The 12,599-nt window shown below is 37.8% G+C and overlaps 1 protein-coding gene and 1 long non-coding RNA gene across 3 annotated transcripts; one reads left to right on the forward strand and one right to left on the reverse strand.

Annotated features, from left to right (window-relative positions):
- The first annotated feature begins 102 nt into the window (after positions 1-102).
- On the forward strand, positions 103-3,180 carry LOC124864293. 2 transcript variants are annotated; one of them, XR_007037287.1, is made up of 4 exons: positions 103-496; positions 731-914; positions 1,379-1,441; positions 3,044-3,180. It is a non-coding gene; the product is annotated as an uncharacterized LOC124864293 (long non-coding RNA). The 2 variants fall into 2 exon arrangements; XR_007037285.1 differs by having other exon boundaries at positions 1,382-1,441.
- Positions 2,591-12,179, reverse strand: LOC124864288 (complement C1r subcomponent-like). Its single transcript, XM_047359015.1, has 14 exons — positions 12,009-12,179; positions 11,063-11,143; positions 10,508-10,721; positions 9,887-10,070; positions 9,654-9,794; positions 8,435-8,640; positions 8,177-8,324; positions 7,955-8,073; positions 7,793-7,871; positions 7,541-7,675; positions 3,995-4,069; positions 3,701-3,909; positions 3,397-3,614; positions 2,591-3,310 (listed from the first exon to the last, which is right to left on the reverse strand). The coding sequence occupies exons 2-14, from the start codon at positions 11,107-11,109 to the stop codon at positions 2,947-2,949; spliced, it is 2,139 nt and encodes a 712-aa protein (XP_047214971.1). The 5' UTR covers positions 11,110-11,143; positions 12,009-12,179; the 3' UTR covers positions 2,591-2,946.
- Positions 12,180-12,599: the final 420 nt, after the last annotated feature.

The raw sequence follows: 12,599 nt of genomic DNA on the forward strand, positions 1-12,599 counted from the left end.
AGTAGACACAGAGGTCCAACCAATCAGACAGCAGCACAACTTGAGTCATGGGTTACTATGGTAACAGTCCCTACGGGTCGTCCTTCAGTCAAATGGGTTAAATTTAGGAGGATCAAAAGATTTTTTTGGCGTAAAATAACAATGAAAAAAAGGGGATTTCTGAATTCAAACTTAGGCAGCATTAGCTCCTTAAAACACAACCTGTATGTTATTCCTCTGGAGCATAATCTGTCTTTATTTTGGGGTTTTAAGTGTAAATTACCCTTTAAAGTAATCAAACATATCATTTAATTTGTTGTTTTTATTTTTGTGTAATTGGTGTTCTAAAAATGACTTGAAGTCAGCTCAGTATTTCTTTATATTTAGACAAAGTAATTTACCTTTTATTTTGAAAGGCTCTCGGCGAGACCTCTAGACTTCCGGTTGTTTGGTCATCACAGTAAAAGTATTCAAAAGTTAATTTAAAGGACTAGCACCTGGCTATAAAGGGCACAAGGTTTGTTTAATTATTTTTCATGTTATATTGTTTCCGGTTTGAGTTTGATGATTGTTTCATGTATGTGTGTGTTAGCGGTAGCGAGTTTTAGCATCGTGTAGCTAAGCTAACGCGTTTGTTTTATTAATAGTTCAGAATTATTTGTGTATTTATTTACAATCTGCTAAGTTTAAACGGTTGTTCATTGGACTAAAAGAAAAGTTAATTGTATTTTTTATTTTTATTTTCTTATAGCTCTTATGGTGCCTTCAATGACCGTTCTAAATAAAAGGATATGAACCATCAGTTAAAGAGTCAGACCATCAATTAGCCGGGACGCTATATTAAGCATTTTACTTCTGTATGCAGTAAAATGAAAAAAATCCAATCCCATGAGAAGAAAAGTCCAGTTCATGATGACCACCATGTTTCACTTTGGGTATGGTATTCTTTTGAAAATGTTCTGTGTTGCTTTTTTCACCTTTAGGGATTGTGGCCAAAAGTCCAAGTTTGATTTAATTAGGCTATAACGCAACAAGCTTTAAGAACATTTTAGCCATAAATGAATGTTTTCTTTTCACTTGTGTTCCTTCAAATGCTGCTCACTGGATATTTTCTCCTTTTCAAACACTTTCTCAGAAACCCCAAGAGATCAGCTGTTTTGGAAATACTTAAAACAGCCCTATCTGACACCAACCATCATGCCACCTTCAAAGTCACATTACATATAAAGTGAAATATTTCAAGCCTTATATATTATGATAATATTTCAAGTATCAGAGAATCTGAATATTGTGAAAACATTAAATATTGGAAGCTTCTGGTGTTACATCCTAATCAGTTATTTAGCTCAAAACACATGCAAAGGTTTACTGAGCATCTAAATAGTCTCTATTCTGTCAGTAGGCCACAATCACGGGAAAGACTGCTGACTTGGCATTGTCATTGACACCTTGGACAAGGAGGGTAAGTCACTAAAGGTCATTACTAAAGTTGTTCACAGAGTGCTGCATCAAAACATATTTATAGAAAGTGGAGTGGAAGGAAAACATGTGGCAGATAAAGCTGTGCCAGCAATAGGAATAACTGCAGCCCTGAGAGGATTGTCAAGTAAAATTCATTCAAGAATAGGGAAGTCCTCTTTTCACATAAAAGTAAAGTTTGCATTTTATTTGAAAATCAAGCTCCCACAGAGGCACAGAATCAATGTTGCTTGAAGTCCAGTGTGAAGGTTCTTGTGTGAGTGATGATTTGGGGTTCCATGTCAACTGCTGGTCAACTGTGTCTTCTGAAGTCCACAGTCGGCACGGCCATCTACCAGGAAATTTAAGGTTACTTCATGCTTCCTTCTGCTGACAAGCTTTATGGAGATGCTGATTTAATTTTCCAGCAGGACTTGGCACCTGCCCACATGGCCAAAGGTATCAAAAGCTGGTTCAATGCCCAGAGTGTTGCTGTGCTTGACAGGCCTGCAAACTGGCCTGACCTGAACCCCATAGAGGATCTACAGAGTATTTCCAAGAGGAAGATGAAAGACACCAGACCCAGCAATGCAGTGCCACAGACTGACCGCCTCCATGTCACATCGCATTGATGTAGTAATTCATGCCAACTAAGTATTGACTGCTTAGAAATGAACATACTTTTCAGAAGCCTGACAGTTCTTTTTAACATTTCCTTTTTATTGATCGTTTTTAACATTCTAATTTATCTGAGACATTTAATGTTGGGTTTTAATTATCTGTAAGCCATGATCATCAAAATTACAAGAAATAAATGCTTGAAAAATGTTGCTCCATGTTTAATGAATCTATATAAAACATGAGTTTCAACCTTCTAAAATGAGTGACAAAAAATAGTGAACTTTTTATAATATTTAATTTTCTTACATGTATATGTATATTAAATCTAATGTATTTTACTCCTACCTGTTTTGGTCAGCATTTTGCACCCTCTAAACACCTTATATAGGTCAATAGGTCATCATGCATCACTGGATGCAGATTTTCAACGCATGCTTTCCACAGAAGTGTTTAGAGGGTGCAAAGTGCATCATGAGACTATGAAAGACACATATGAGTAAAAGACATTGGAAGAAACAATTGTTTTTCTGAATTTTAACCATTTCAATGTCAGTTTATTTATTTGAAAATTAACTATTTTTTACAAAAAACACAAAAAGTGGATTATAAAAACATCTGTATTAAACCACTTTATGCACATGAAATGAACAAAGTTTTTTGAACAGAATCAAATACAGTTCAGCTTACAATTATGAAATTATTAAACATCTAAAAAAATTCTAATAACTTTCTATTTATGTTTTATCACAGACTAACAGTTTGATTTAAATGGCTTTTTGAGACGTTGTATTTTAGTTCTAATCCTGTTAGATCAGATTTTGGTGATGGTGTTTTTGTTTTTGTCTCACAAATAGCTTCAGTTGTTATTGTGTTTAATCCTCATTGCCTTTAATTCTCTTGCATGATCCTGTTCATCCACTTTACATAGTTTGCAACTTTGGTATAAAATCCATATGTCCCTCTCTGTCCACATCTAACCCCCCAGCTGACAATCCCAGCAGCCCAGAATCGTCCATCTTCAGATTGCAGAGTGAAAGCACTCCCACTGTCACCATTGCAAGAGTCCTGTCCACCTTCGGGAGTACCAGCGCAGAACATGTTGTCTGTTAGTATTGGTGTCCTGGTACCGGTCACTGCCTTCAAAGAACTACTGCATCTTTCCTGAAGCACCAGTGGAACCTGCACATACTTCAGCTTATTTGTTAGAAGACGCTTTGTGCCCTGGTCTGTAATGCCAAAGCCAGATACCAGCCTGAAAAAAGTAAAGGTTTGCAGAACAAAACATAAGTTATGTAAAATAGATTTGATATTCATGAGATTATTTGGTAGTTTCCTTACCCCATCATTCCTGTTTCATATGTGTCACCTTCTTCTGGCAAACACAGTGGCATTATTGATGCACTGAATGTAACCGGGTCTTGCAGTTTTATCAGTGCAATATCATTGTCGTTGTTATAAGTGTCTGATTTATTGTATCCATGGTGAACATGGATTGCGATTGGAGTCAGAGCACCAGCTTCTATAATTTTGTGAGCATCTGTATGTCCAAGGTAAATCTACAAAAACACATTAGAGAAAATAAAGATGTTTAAAAAAAAAAACACCTCCGTTGATAAACAGAACTTTATAGAGTACTACTCACTCTTATAGCCTCAGGTGGTTGAACTTGTCCATTAGCTACAACCACGTGAGCTGCAGTCAAAATCCAGTGATCTGCTATGATCATACCCCCTCCCCTGCTTGAATATACACTAACTAGAGCTTGCCAAGGGATGGTATCCTGTGGAGCATCATTTCCTCCGACGATCCTCTTAAAGTTATTTTCAATTTGTTTCGTTGGCCGACCACAAACTACATAGGATATCAAGTTACAGTCATAAAGAAGGTATAAAGATATCAAGGTGTGCAATGAAGTTTTGAAAGATGATAGTGATACCTGGTAGACATACTGGTCTCAAAATAACCTGATGGTTGGCTCTCCACTGTCTATCTGCTTCACAGGTGAAGGTAACTAGGAAGAATAAAGCAACAAAAAAAAATAGAAAAGATAATTTACCAAAGTGTTATTTCCACCTTTGTTGTTCAAATAAAATTTCTAACAATTATTGTTTACTGTTTGTTGTTGTCACATCATCTTAGGTCTTCAACATTAGCACACACCATGCACAACGCCTTTTTTCTGTATACATACTGGAGGGAATTCACAAAGCAGTGCAATCTCCTCCATTTTCTGCAACTGTTCTGCTCTTGCCATCTGATTGTACTAAATACATCCAGATGCAAACACACTCTTCAAGTCAGGTAGATGGGAACATCTTAGAAATGTTTTTCTTCAAATCAAGTTGTCTTCTCTTCAGCCACAAACACAGCAGATGCAGGTGTGATTAAAGAGCTAGAGGAAATGTTTTACAACTTAACTTGTATTTTAAATAACTTTATTAACTTGTAATCATGTCAGAGTAACAAAAAAAAACCTTCTATGCAATTACATTCAATAAATAAATTTTTTTTATTAAAAAGGGCATTTGGTTTCTATTACTAGGTGCTGATTAGCCTCTCCATTACAGTCCCTGTCTCAACCCCTCCTAATTCCTCCGAGCGGAGACCAAACTCACCCATAGCCAAGAGAGATATGGAGTTTCCTCAGTGCAAATTATCCAAGTTTCACAACATAGATGGATCATCTTGGTAAAGTTAATTGATTTCTGTGTGTTAGCCTTGGCATGTGCATTACTTAGACTGTTCTACAGTCACAAGGTTAGGATTCTGTATTTTAAAAAGCAACAACTATAAAAAACTATTTTGACAAGCAACTGGATGAGAAATTATTAGCAAAAACATCACATCTGTTCTATCCTTGTAACATTTCTCACTCATTTCTAAAAAAGAGAGAGAAAATCCAAATCAAAGATGCCAGCCTTTCTGTTTTGTCTTCTATACTTTCAGCACATGGTTTTTTTTATTATTATTATTATTTCAATCTGAAAATACAGCTCTGGTCTTTCAGAATCGCAAACAGCTCTTGCTGTGATTCACATAACTTTTGATAAATATGGGTGGGCCATATATTTACTTGCCTTAAATGTAGTGGCGATTGCTCTAAGACTGCAAGGGAAGCTCAGCTTCCCCAAAAATGTCAAAAAACAAGCGATCAAATATATACTGTTGTGTGTACATGTCATTGACTAAATATGCGCTGAAATGCGCTCAACTTTTGTTCAGAATCAGCTTCTTATCACTGGTAACGACGCGGCTTTCCTCTCACTCATTCCCGCAGCTTCACAGTGCTTTAAACAGCGAGTTCAATAGCGAAGCAAAGAGTACTTTGTCCCGCCCATCGGACGCTCAGCTTCTGCATGATGATTGGATGATCTGTCTAAGGCTGAATCCCTTTTTGATTGACAGCGAAATGAGCGAATCAGCGATCTAGAAATTGAGCTTCCCCTCCTTGAAAGACCAGCATCCGCCACTGCTTAAAAGCAAGTAAAATGTCTCATATACAGGTCCTTCTCAAAATATTAGCATATTGTGATAAAGTTCATTATTTTCCATAATGTAATGATGAAAATTTAACATTCATATATTTTAGATTCATTGCACACTAACTGAAATATTTCAGGTCTTTTATTGTCTTAATACGGATGATTTTGGCATACAGCTCATGAAAACCCAAAATTCCTCTATCTCACAAAATTAGCACATCATTAAAAGGGTCTCTAAACGAGCTATGAACCTAATCATCTGAATCAACGAGTTAACTCTAAACACCTGCAAAAGATTCCTGAGGTCTTTAAAACTCCCAGCCTGGTTCATCACTCAAAACCCCAATCATGGGTAAGACTGCCGACCTGACTGCTGTCCAGAAGGCCACTATTGACACCCTCAAGCAAGAGGGTAAGACACAGAAAGAAATTTCTGAACGAATAGGCTGTTCCCAGAGTGCTGTATCAAGGCATCTCAATGGGAAGTCTGTGGGAAGGAAAAAGTGCGGCAGAAAACGCTGCACAACGAGAAGAGGTGACCGGACCCTGAGGAAGATTGTGGAGAAGGGCCGATTCCAGACCTTGGGGGACCTGCGGAAGAAGTGGACTGAGTCTGGAGTAGAAACATCCAGAGCCACCGTGCACAGGCGTGTGCAGGAAATGGGCTACAGGTGCCGCATTCCCCAGGTCAAGCCACTTTTGAACCAGAAACAGCGGCAGAAGCGCCAGACCTGGGCTACAGAGAAGCAGCACTGGACTGTTGCTCAGTGGTCCAAAGCACTTTTTTAGGATGAAAGCAAATTCTGCATGTCATTCGGAAATCAAGGTGCCAGAGTCTGGAGGAAAACTGGGGAGAAGGAAATGCCAAAATGCCAGAAGTCCAGTGTCAAGTACCCACAGTCAGTGATGGTCTGGGGTGCCGTGTCAGCTGCTGGTGTTGGTCCACTGTGTTTTATCAAGGGCAGGGTCAATGCAGCTAGCTATCAGGAGATTTTGGAGCACTTCATGCTTCCATCTGCTGAAAAGCTTTATGGAGATGAAGATTTCATTTTAACCCTTCAGCACGACCTGGCACCTGCTCACAGTGCCAAAACCACTGGTAAATGGTTTACTGACCATGGTATCATTGTGCTCAATTGGCCTGCCAACTCTCCTGACCTGAACCCCATAGAGAATCTGTGGGATATTGTGAAGAGAACGTTGAGAGACTCAAGACCCAACACTCTGGATGAGCTAAAGGCCGCTATTGAAGCATCCTGGGCCTCCATAAGACCTCAGCAGTGCCACAGGCTGATTGCCTCCATGTCACGCCGCATTGAAGCAGTCATTTCTGCCAAAGGATTCCCGACCAAGTATTGAGTGCATAACTGTACATGATTATTTGAAGGTTGACGTTTTTTGTATTAAAAACACTTTTCTTTTATTGGTCGGATGAAATATGCTAATTTTGTGAGATAGGAATTTTGGGTTTTCATGAGCTGTATGCCAAAATCATCCGTATTAAGACAATAAAAGACCTGAAATATTTCAGTTAGTGTGCAATGAATCTAAAATATATGAATGTTAAATTTTCATCATTACATTATGGAAAATAATGAACTTCATCACAATATGCTAATATTTTGAGAAGGACCTGTAAATGTTAGCAAATTGAGTCAGTATCAAGAAATGCGATCTGTCCCTCAAACGCAATAGAAGAGCAGATCTTCCTTTGTGTCTCATTTCAGAATTAGGAAGAAGAGCTAACTCAGGCTTTGACACATTTAACAACTACAAATACATTTACTACTTTTCCTTTCTGATTTTAATTTTACACAAAACACAAGACATTGAAATAAAGAAATTCCATCTTAAAATCCTCGCTACAAAAGCAGTGCAGCCTCTTGAAGAGAGTTTACTAATGAAAACATAACTAGAGTTCATCTGTTCTCCAAGCTCTTAGAGGATCTATGGAAGAAGCATTGGAATCAGTGAGTTACCACCGTTTATTAAAATCTTACCGTTATTGCCACCATATGAAGAATAAAACGGTTCATTGCAGTGATACTGAACAACAGAAAGATACTGATTCTGGACGCCAGACAGGAAAGTCACTCCTCCGTTCAGCAAAGGTTCAGGTTCTCCACAGTCAATTACTGAGGCAGAGAAAAGAGATTTGATATTTTATCAGCAAAACGTTTTCCAGGATCAGTTGGACTTTCATTGTTGAAACGGTTAAATTTTGCATCTGTCTTCGCTTGAAGCTAACATACTATGGCATTCAGGCAGTGGGAGATGCCACTGTCCGTTGCTTTGGCACATGGCAGAGAAACCCTTTATCTCCTGACCATCCTGAGCAATAGAAAAGTGGCACACATTACATTAAAACAGTGTGGTGTTTCAATTGAAAAACAAGAAAAGAGGTTTAAACTTACCTTCATTAGTTTGTATCCTTCATCACAGCGCACATAGATGTGATCTCTGTAGAAGTATTCAGTTAAGGAAGGAGTGACCCTTCCATTTACTACTTTATCAGGAACTGGACACTTCACTCCTAAACACACAATGAACAAGCAAACATGTGTGATAAAGCTGCATGTTTGACCTTCAGTCATTGTTAAATTTCTAATTTCCTGTCAACACTTTCACCCCCTCACTGTGTGTGCTGTAGTCCAGGCTCCATCCATGGCTTTGTCCCTGATCATCAATGCGGTAGTCCAGCCTGACAGTGTTTGAGTTTGTGTTAATTAATCCTGGACTTGTTTCCCCACAAAGTCTCATGGGATTTCTATCTGGTATGTTCACCTTATAGATAGATATGCTCAAAGTTTATTAACTGAGAAAATATTTACCTTTTAGAGTTCTGTTTATCGCCACTAATCCTACTACAGATGGTCAAAACTGCTTCATATTACCTCCAACCAATGATAGGGACACTGTAGGCCTTCCTCAGTGTCCACACTCTCGATATGGAACTTGTCAGAGAAGTTAAGAGAGACAGAGAAGCCAGACTCCACAGAAATGATATACTGACAGGACAAAGCATGAGGCGAGGGGTTCGGGTAACCTGGACTCAACAAATGCCCTTCTAGTTCATCAAATACACCGCCGCCACAGGATACTGGACACAAAGAAAGTCAAAACGTGTTTATACAGTTTCTTTCAGGAGTATTTATATTTTCTAATGCCTCACACAAAAACCTCAAACTTCAGTGTAATTTGTTGGGATTTTATGAGATAAACCAAAACAAAGCAGTGCATCCTTCTAAGGCCATATAGAGGACACATGAAAACACGTGGAAGAAGGTCCTCTGAAGGTGATCAGACCTAAACTGAACTTTGTGGCCTACAAGTAAAATGCTGTGTGATGCAAAACTAACATTGCACCTCACACTCAACACACCATGCCCACAATCAAACATAGAGGCGGCAGCATTTTGAAGTGGGATGCTTTTCCTCAGCAGAGACAGGGAAGCTGGTGAGACTTGATGGGAAGATGGATGAAGCTAAATACAGGGCAATGCTTTAGGAAAAATGTATTAGAGGCTGTAATAAAGCTTGACTTTAGACTGGAGGGTTACCTTTCAGCAGGACAAAGGCTCTAAACATACAGCCAGCGCTTCAACAAAAGGCTTTAGAGGGGATCTACAAAGTACTGACACAGGGGGGCTGAATGAACATGCATGCCACACCTTTTTATATTTTTTTACTTATAAAACGTTTTGAAAAGGATTTTCATTTTCTTTCACTTCACAACAATGTATTACTTTGTGTTGATCTATCACATTCAACAAAATGTGAAAAAGTTAGAGGCATAACACTGTAATTGAGCCACTCACTAAATTCTTTAAAGCAATTTAAACCTAAAAATGTTAATTAAATTTAGTGTGGAAAGGTAGGTTAAATTATCCTTTCTAGTGTTACTCCCTACTGTTGGCTCATAGTTTGAAGTCACAAGGAGAAGAGGCTCAATTTTGCCATTACTTTAAGAAACAGATACAAATTAACTGATTATGTATTTGTCTCTTGCAAACCTTTTATTACAAAGCAAGATGCATAAAGGTTTTTGAAAAACTGATCTTAGATTTAGCCACCATGAGCAAATACTGTGTTCTCTGCTTTAAGCAAACTTACACATGCAGGAGCGCTGGTCTGAACGTAGCTCATAGCCATGGTGACAAGTACAGAGATATGACCCAAGTGTGTTGAGGCAGATTTGAGAACACAGTGGACCAGATCCATCCTCAGGTTCTGGTGCCGAGCATTCATCTATGTCTGATGACATGAATTATTCTGTATTATAGTAGGATATTTCAGATTAAAGATATTTTATTTGTCACATGTCACAGGAAATTTACAAGAGGCACCTATTGCTTGGTACTGAGCGGAGAATCCCACATTCTGGTGTCGGTCCGGGTTGTAGTCATCCGACTGGAATAACAGGGTGAGCCTGCTGCCTGGAGACAAAATGGGCTGGTAGCCAGGGTGATGTCCATCAGCAGAGTTTTCATTCCCACAAAACTTCCCAAGCAGCTTTTCATCATATAGAACCTGCAAGGATATTGAAGAAACACTACGCATAAAACTTTAAATAAAAAGTAATCATTTGGGGATTTTTAAAAGTATAGAAGCAAATATATATATACGGTATTTTGGTTGATTTCATTTTTGTTTTCAGAAGGAAAAAATAGTTGTAGCCAGAATACTGCCTAAGATAAAAGTGGCTCAAAATCCCATATTTTACAAAATCAGAAAAAAATAAACATAAAAAGTATTAAAGATAAATAATAAGCAATCCTCAACTAAAAAATTCTGATTTTACCACAGCACTGAGACCCCACTTCAGAAAATAGTTTGACAGCCCTGATCCTGGCATGCATTTCCAAATTGTTCAGCCCAAACCTATGTGTTCTTGAACATTTTAAATATTTTACAAACTATAAGCAATCATGCAGTGGGAAGATCTGACAGTATTATTTTGTTCTGACTGTAATTGAATCATAGTAGCAGTCTGCGGATGCTTCAATGTCCAGGTGCGTGAAGGTCAGGCTGATCCGGAAGCCCTCAGGCACGCTGAGGTCCCACTGCTTCTGCAAGTTGGGGGGATAGGGCTGAGGATACTGGGGGGAATGGACCTCCCCATACATCAGAGGGTCTGAGTCTGGCAGTGGGACACATTCAGAGACCAGCAGATGCAGAAACCTGGAGAGGTGCAGATACAAGAGTTCGATCTGTTTATCAGTCTGTTGTGATTTGAGCTGCTGGTCCAAAGTCGATTCAAACACAAAAGAGCAAACACAGTGACAGAATCAACTAAAGTGCAGAAGATATATATTATACCTGAGAACATCTATATAACATACCAATTAATCAACCATTTGCCTATTAAACATGCTCACTAACAAGTGTTATAAATTATTTGAGATAGACTAAAATAATCAGGTATTTACATGAATATTTTGAGGCATTTAGAATCAAGGTACAAAATTATGCAACAAGCTGTTTCATTCCCTCATAATTGATTAAAAGTCTTCTAAACTCACCATATGATGAGAGATGTCCAACCAGTTCTGAGATTGAATATGTCCATGCCTGAATGAATCTAGCTGTGTACCAGCGCAAGTCTGAGATACAAGTGAAACATTAATGTTATAATGGCTCCTGTTTCAAGTGTTTAGCAACTCATTGCGTTAATGCCAGGAATATGCCTTGTTTGTCTTGGCAAAAATCAAGTACATGTTTGACTTTGAACAGCAGGGGGAAAAACAGATGGTAGTTGTAAATAGTATGATTAGAATTGGATTAGAATTTGTCAGATTTTCTAATTTATGCCAATTTATATTATATTTTGCTATTTATTTATTGTAATTAATGCGTTTTTCGCTCACTCGCCAACTGTCATAATTAATTTTACCACTAGAGGGGGTATTTACACTTGTCCAGAATCGCCCTTCCAAGAAATAAGTTATTAAATGTTTGGTTTTGTGTGATATGTCACAACAGTAGGTTATAAACATAGTTTCGCTTCAGGTTATTTATACTTTAAAGAACAATACAAACGGAGATGTGTGATTTGTAACGCTTCTCTTTCGAAACTACGGTCCCCACAATCCCAAGCCTCAGAGAACGTAACAGAAAGTGTTGCTATGGTTTCAGTTCGTTTGCTACTCCTACTAGCTAATTTTTCGTTTTCATTAGCTCAGCAATACTTTTTGGTTAATATTAGACTTTAAAGTATGCAATTTATTTTTTTTATTGATTCCTGGTGGATTTTAAAGGCTATTTTGCATTTAGATGAAGACCTAACACATGTCAGGTTATTTTTCTTTCTAATATATCTTTTAAATTCTTTTAACTCCACATAATTTCCATATAATTAATTCTGTATATAGTTTAAACACAGTAAAGTTGCTGTTTAATCCTGTTAACTACCACATGTTTTCACAAGTTTTGAGTTAAGCTGAGGTTTAAAGTAGTAACAAGAAATACCTTAAATGTAGATGTGCATGTTATAGTAGGCCTGTGTAACCGAAGATTTGCTCAAACTTAATGTTCAACAAAATTAAGAAAAAGCAGCTCGTTGTGTAAGCCAGCTCGATTACAAACTTTTTTTCTTTAATAACAGGGTCACCCAAGATTTACATCCTGTATTGCTTCAAGATAAGAGTCCAACCAGGTGTCAAGCTCACATCAAACACTCATATCCGGGGTTCATAAAAGTAATCTACACTGATTTATTGCATTGTTTGGCGTTTTTGGCACCATCTAGTGGAAGCACAATTAACACGTTCTCAAAACAAACGTGTTTATTTTATTTAAATTTATTTGAGCAGGGTCAAGACAGAAAACAATATTACATTGAAAAGAAATCATTGGTCTTCAAGGTAAAAGCTAATTCACAGGCCCAGTCCCTGTTAGGCTTTTAACGTTTTAAACTAATAATAAAAATAAGAAACATATTTAAAACAGTAAATTAAGACTTCAGTACAACCAAGAAGTACTGTGGTGAAGGACGGTGAATCCAGTGCAAGATTTGGAGATTTAACTGCTTCTTTCAAAGACTCATTATAAGGGAATATC

Source organism: Girardinichthys multiradiatus, chromosome 3, assembly GCF_021462225.1.
Source record: "Girardinichthys multiradiatus isolate DD_20200921_A chromosome 3, DD_fGirMul_XY1, whole genome shotgun sequence".
In the NCBI taxonomy this organism is placed as follows: Eukaryota; Metazoa; Chordata; class Actinopteri; order Cyprinodontiformes; family Goodeidae; genus Girardinichthys; species Girardinichthys multiradiatus.

Bases quoted from the DNA above. Each gene is read 5' to 3' on its own strand.
- LOC124864288 (XM_047359015.1), bottom strand. From the start codon at position 11,109: ATGGACATATTCAATCTCAGAACTGGTTGGACATCTCTCATCATATG. The intron at 9,795-9,886 runs GTGCCTCTTGTA...TCATGTCATCAG, and splicing joins CGCTCAGTACCAAGCAATAG to ACATAGATGAATGCTCGGCA. The intron at 8,641-9,653 runs GTAAGTTTGCTT...CTTTGTGTCCAG, and splicing joins AGACCAGCGCTCCTGCATGT to TATCCTGTGGCGGCGGTGTA.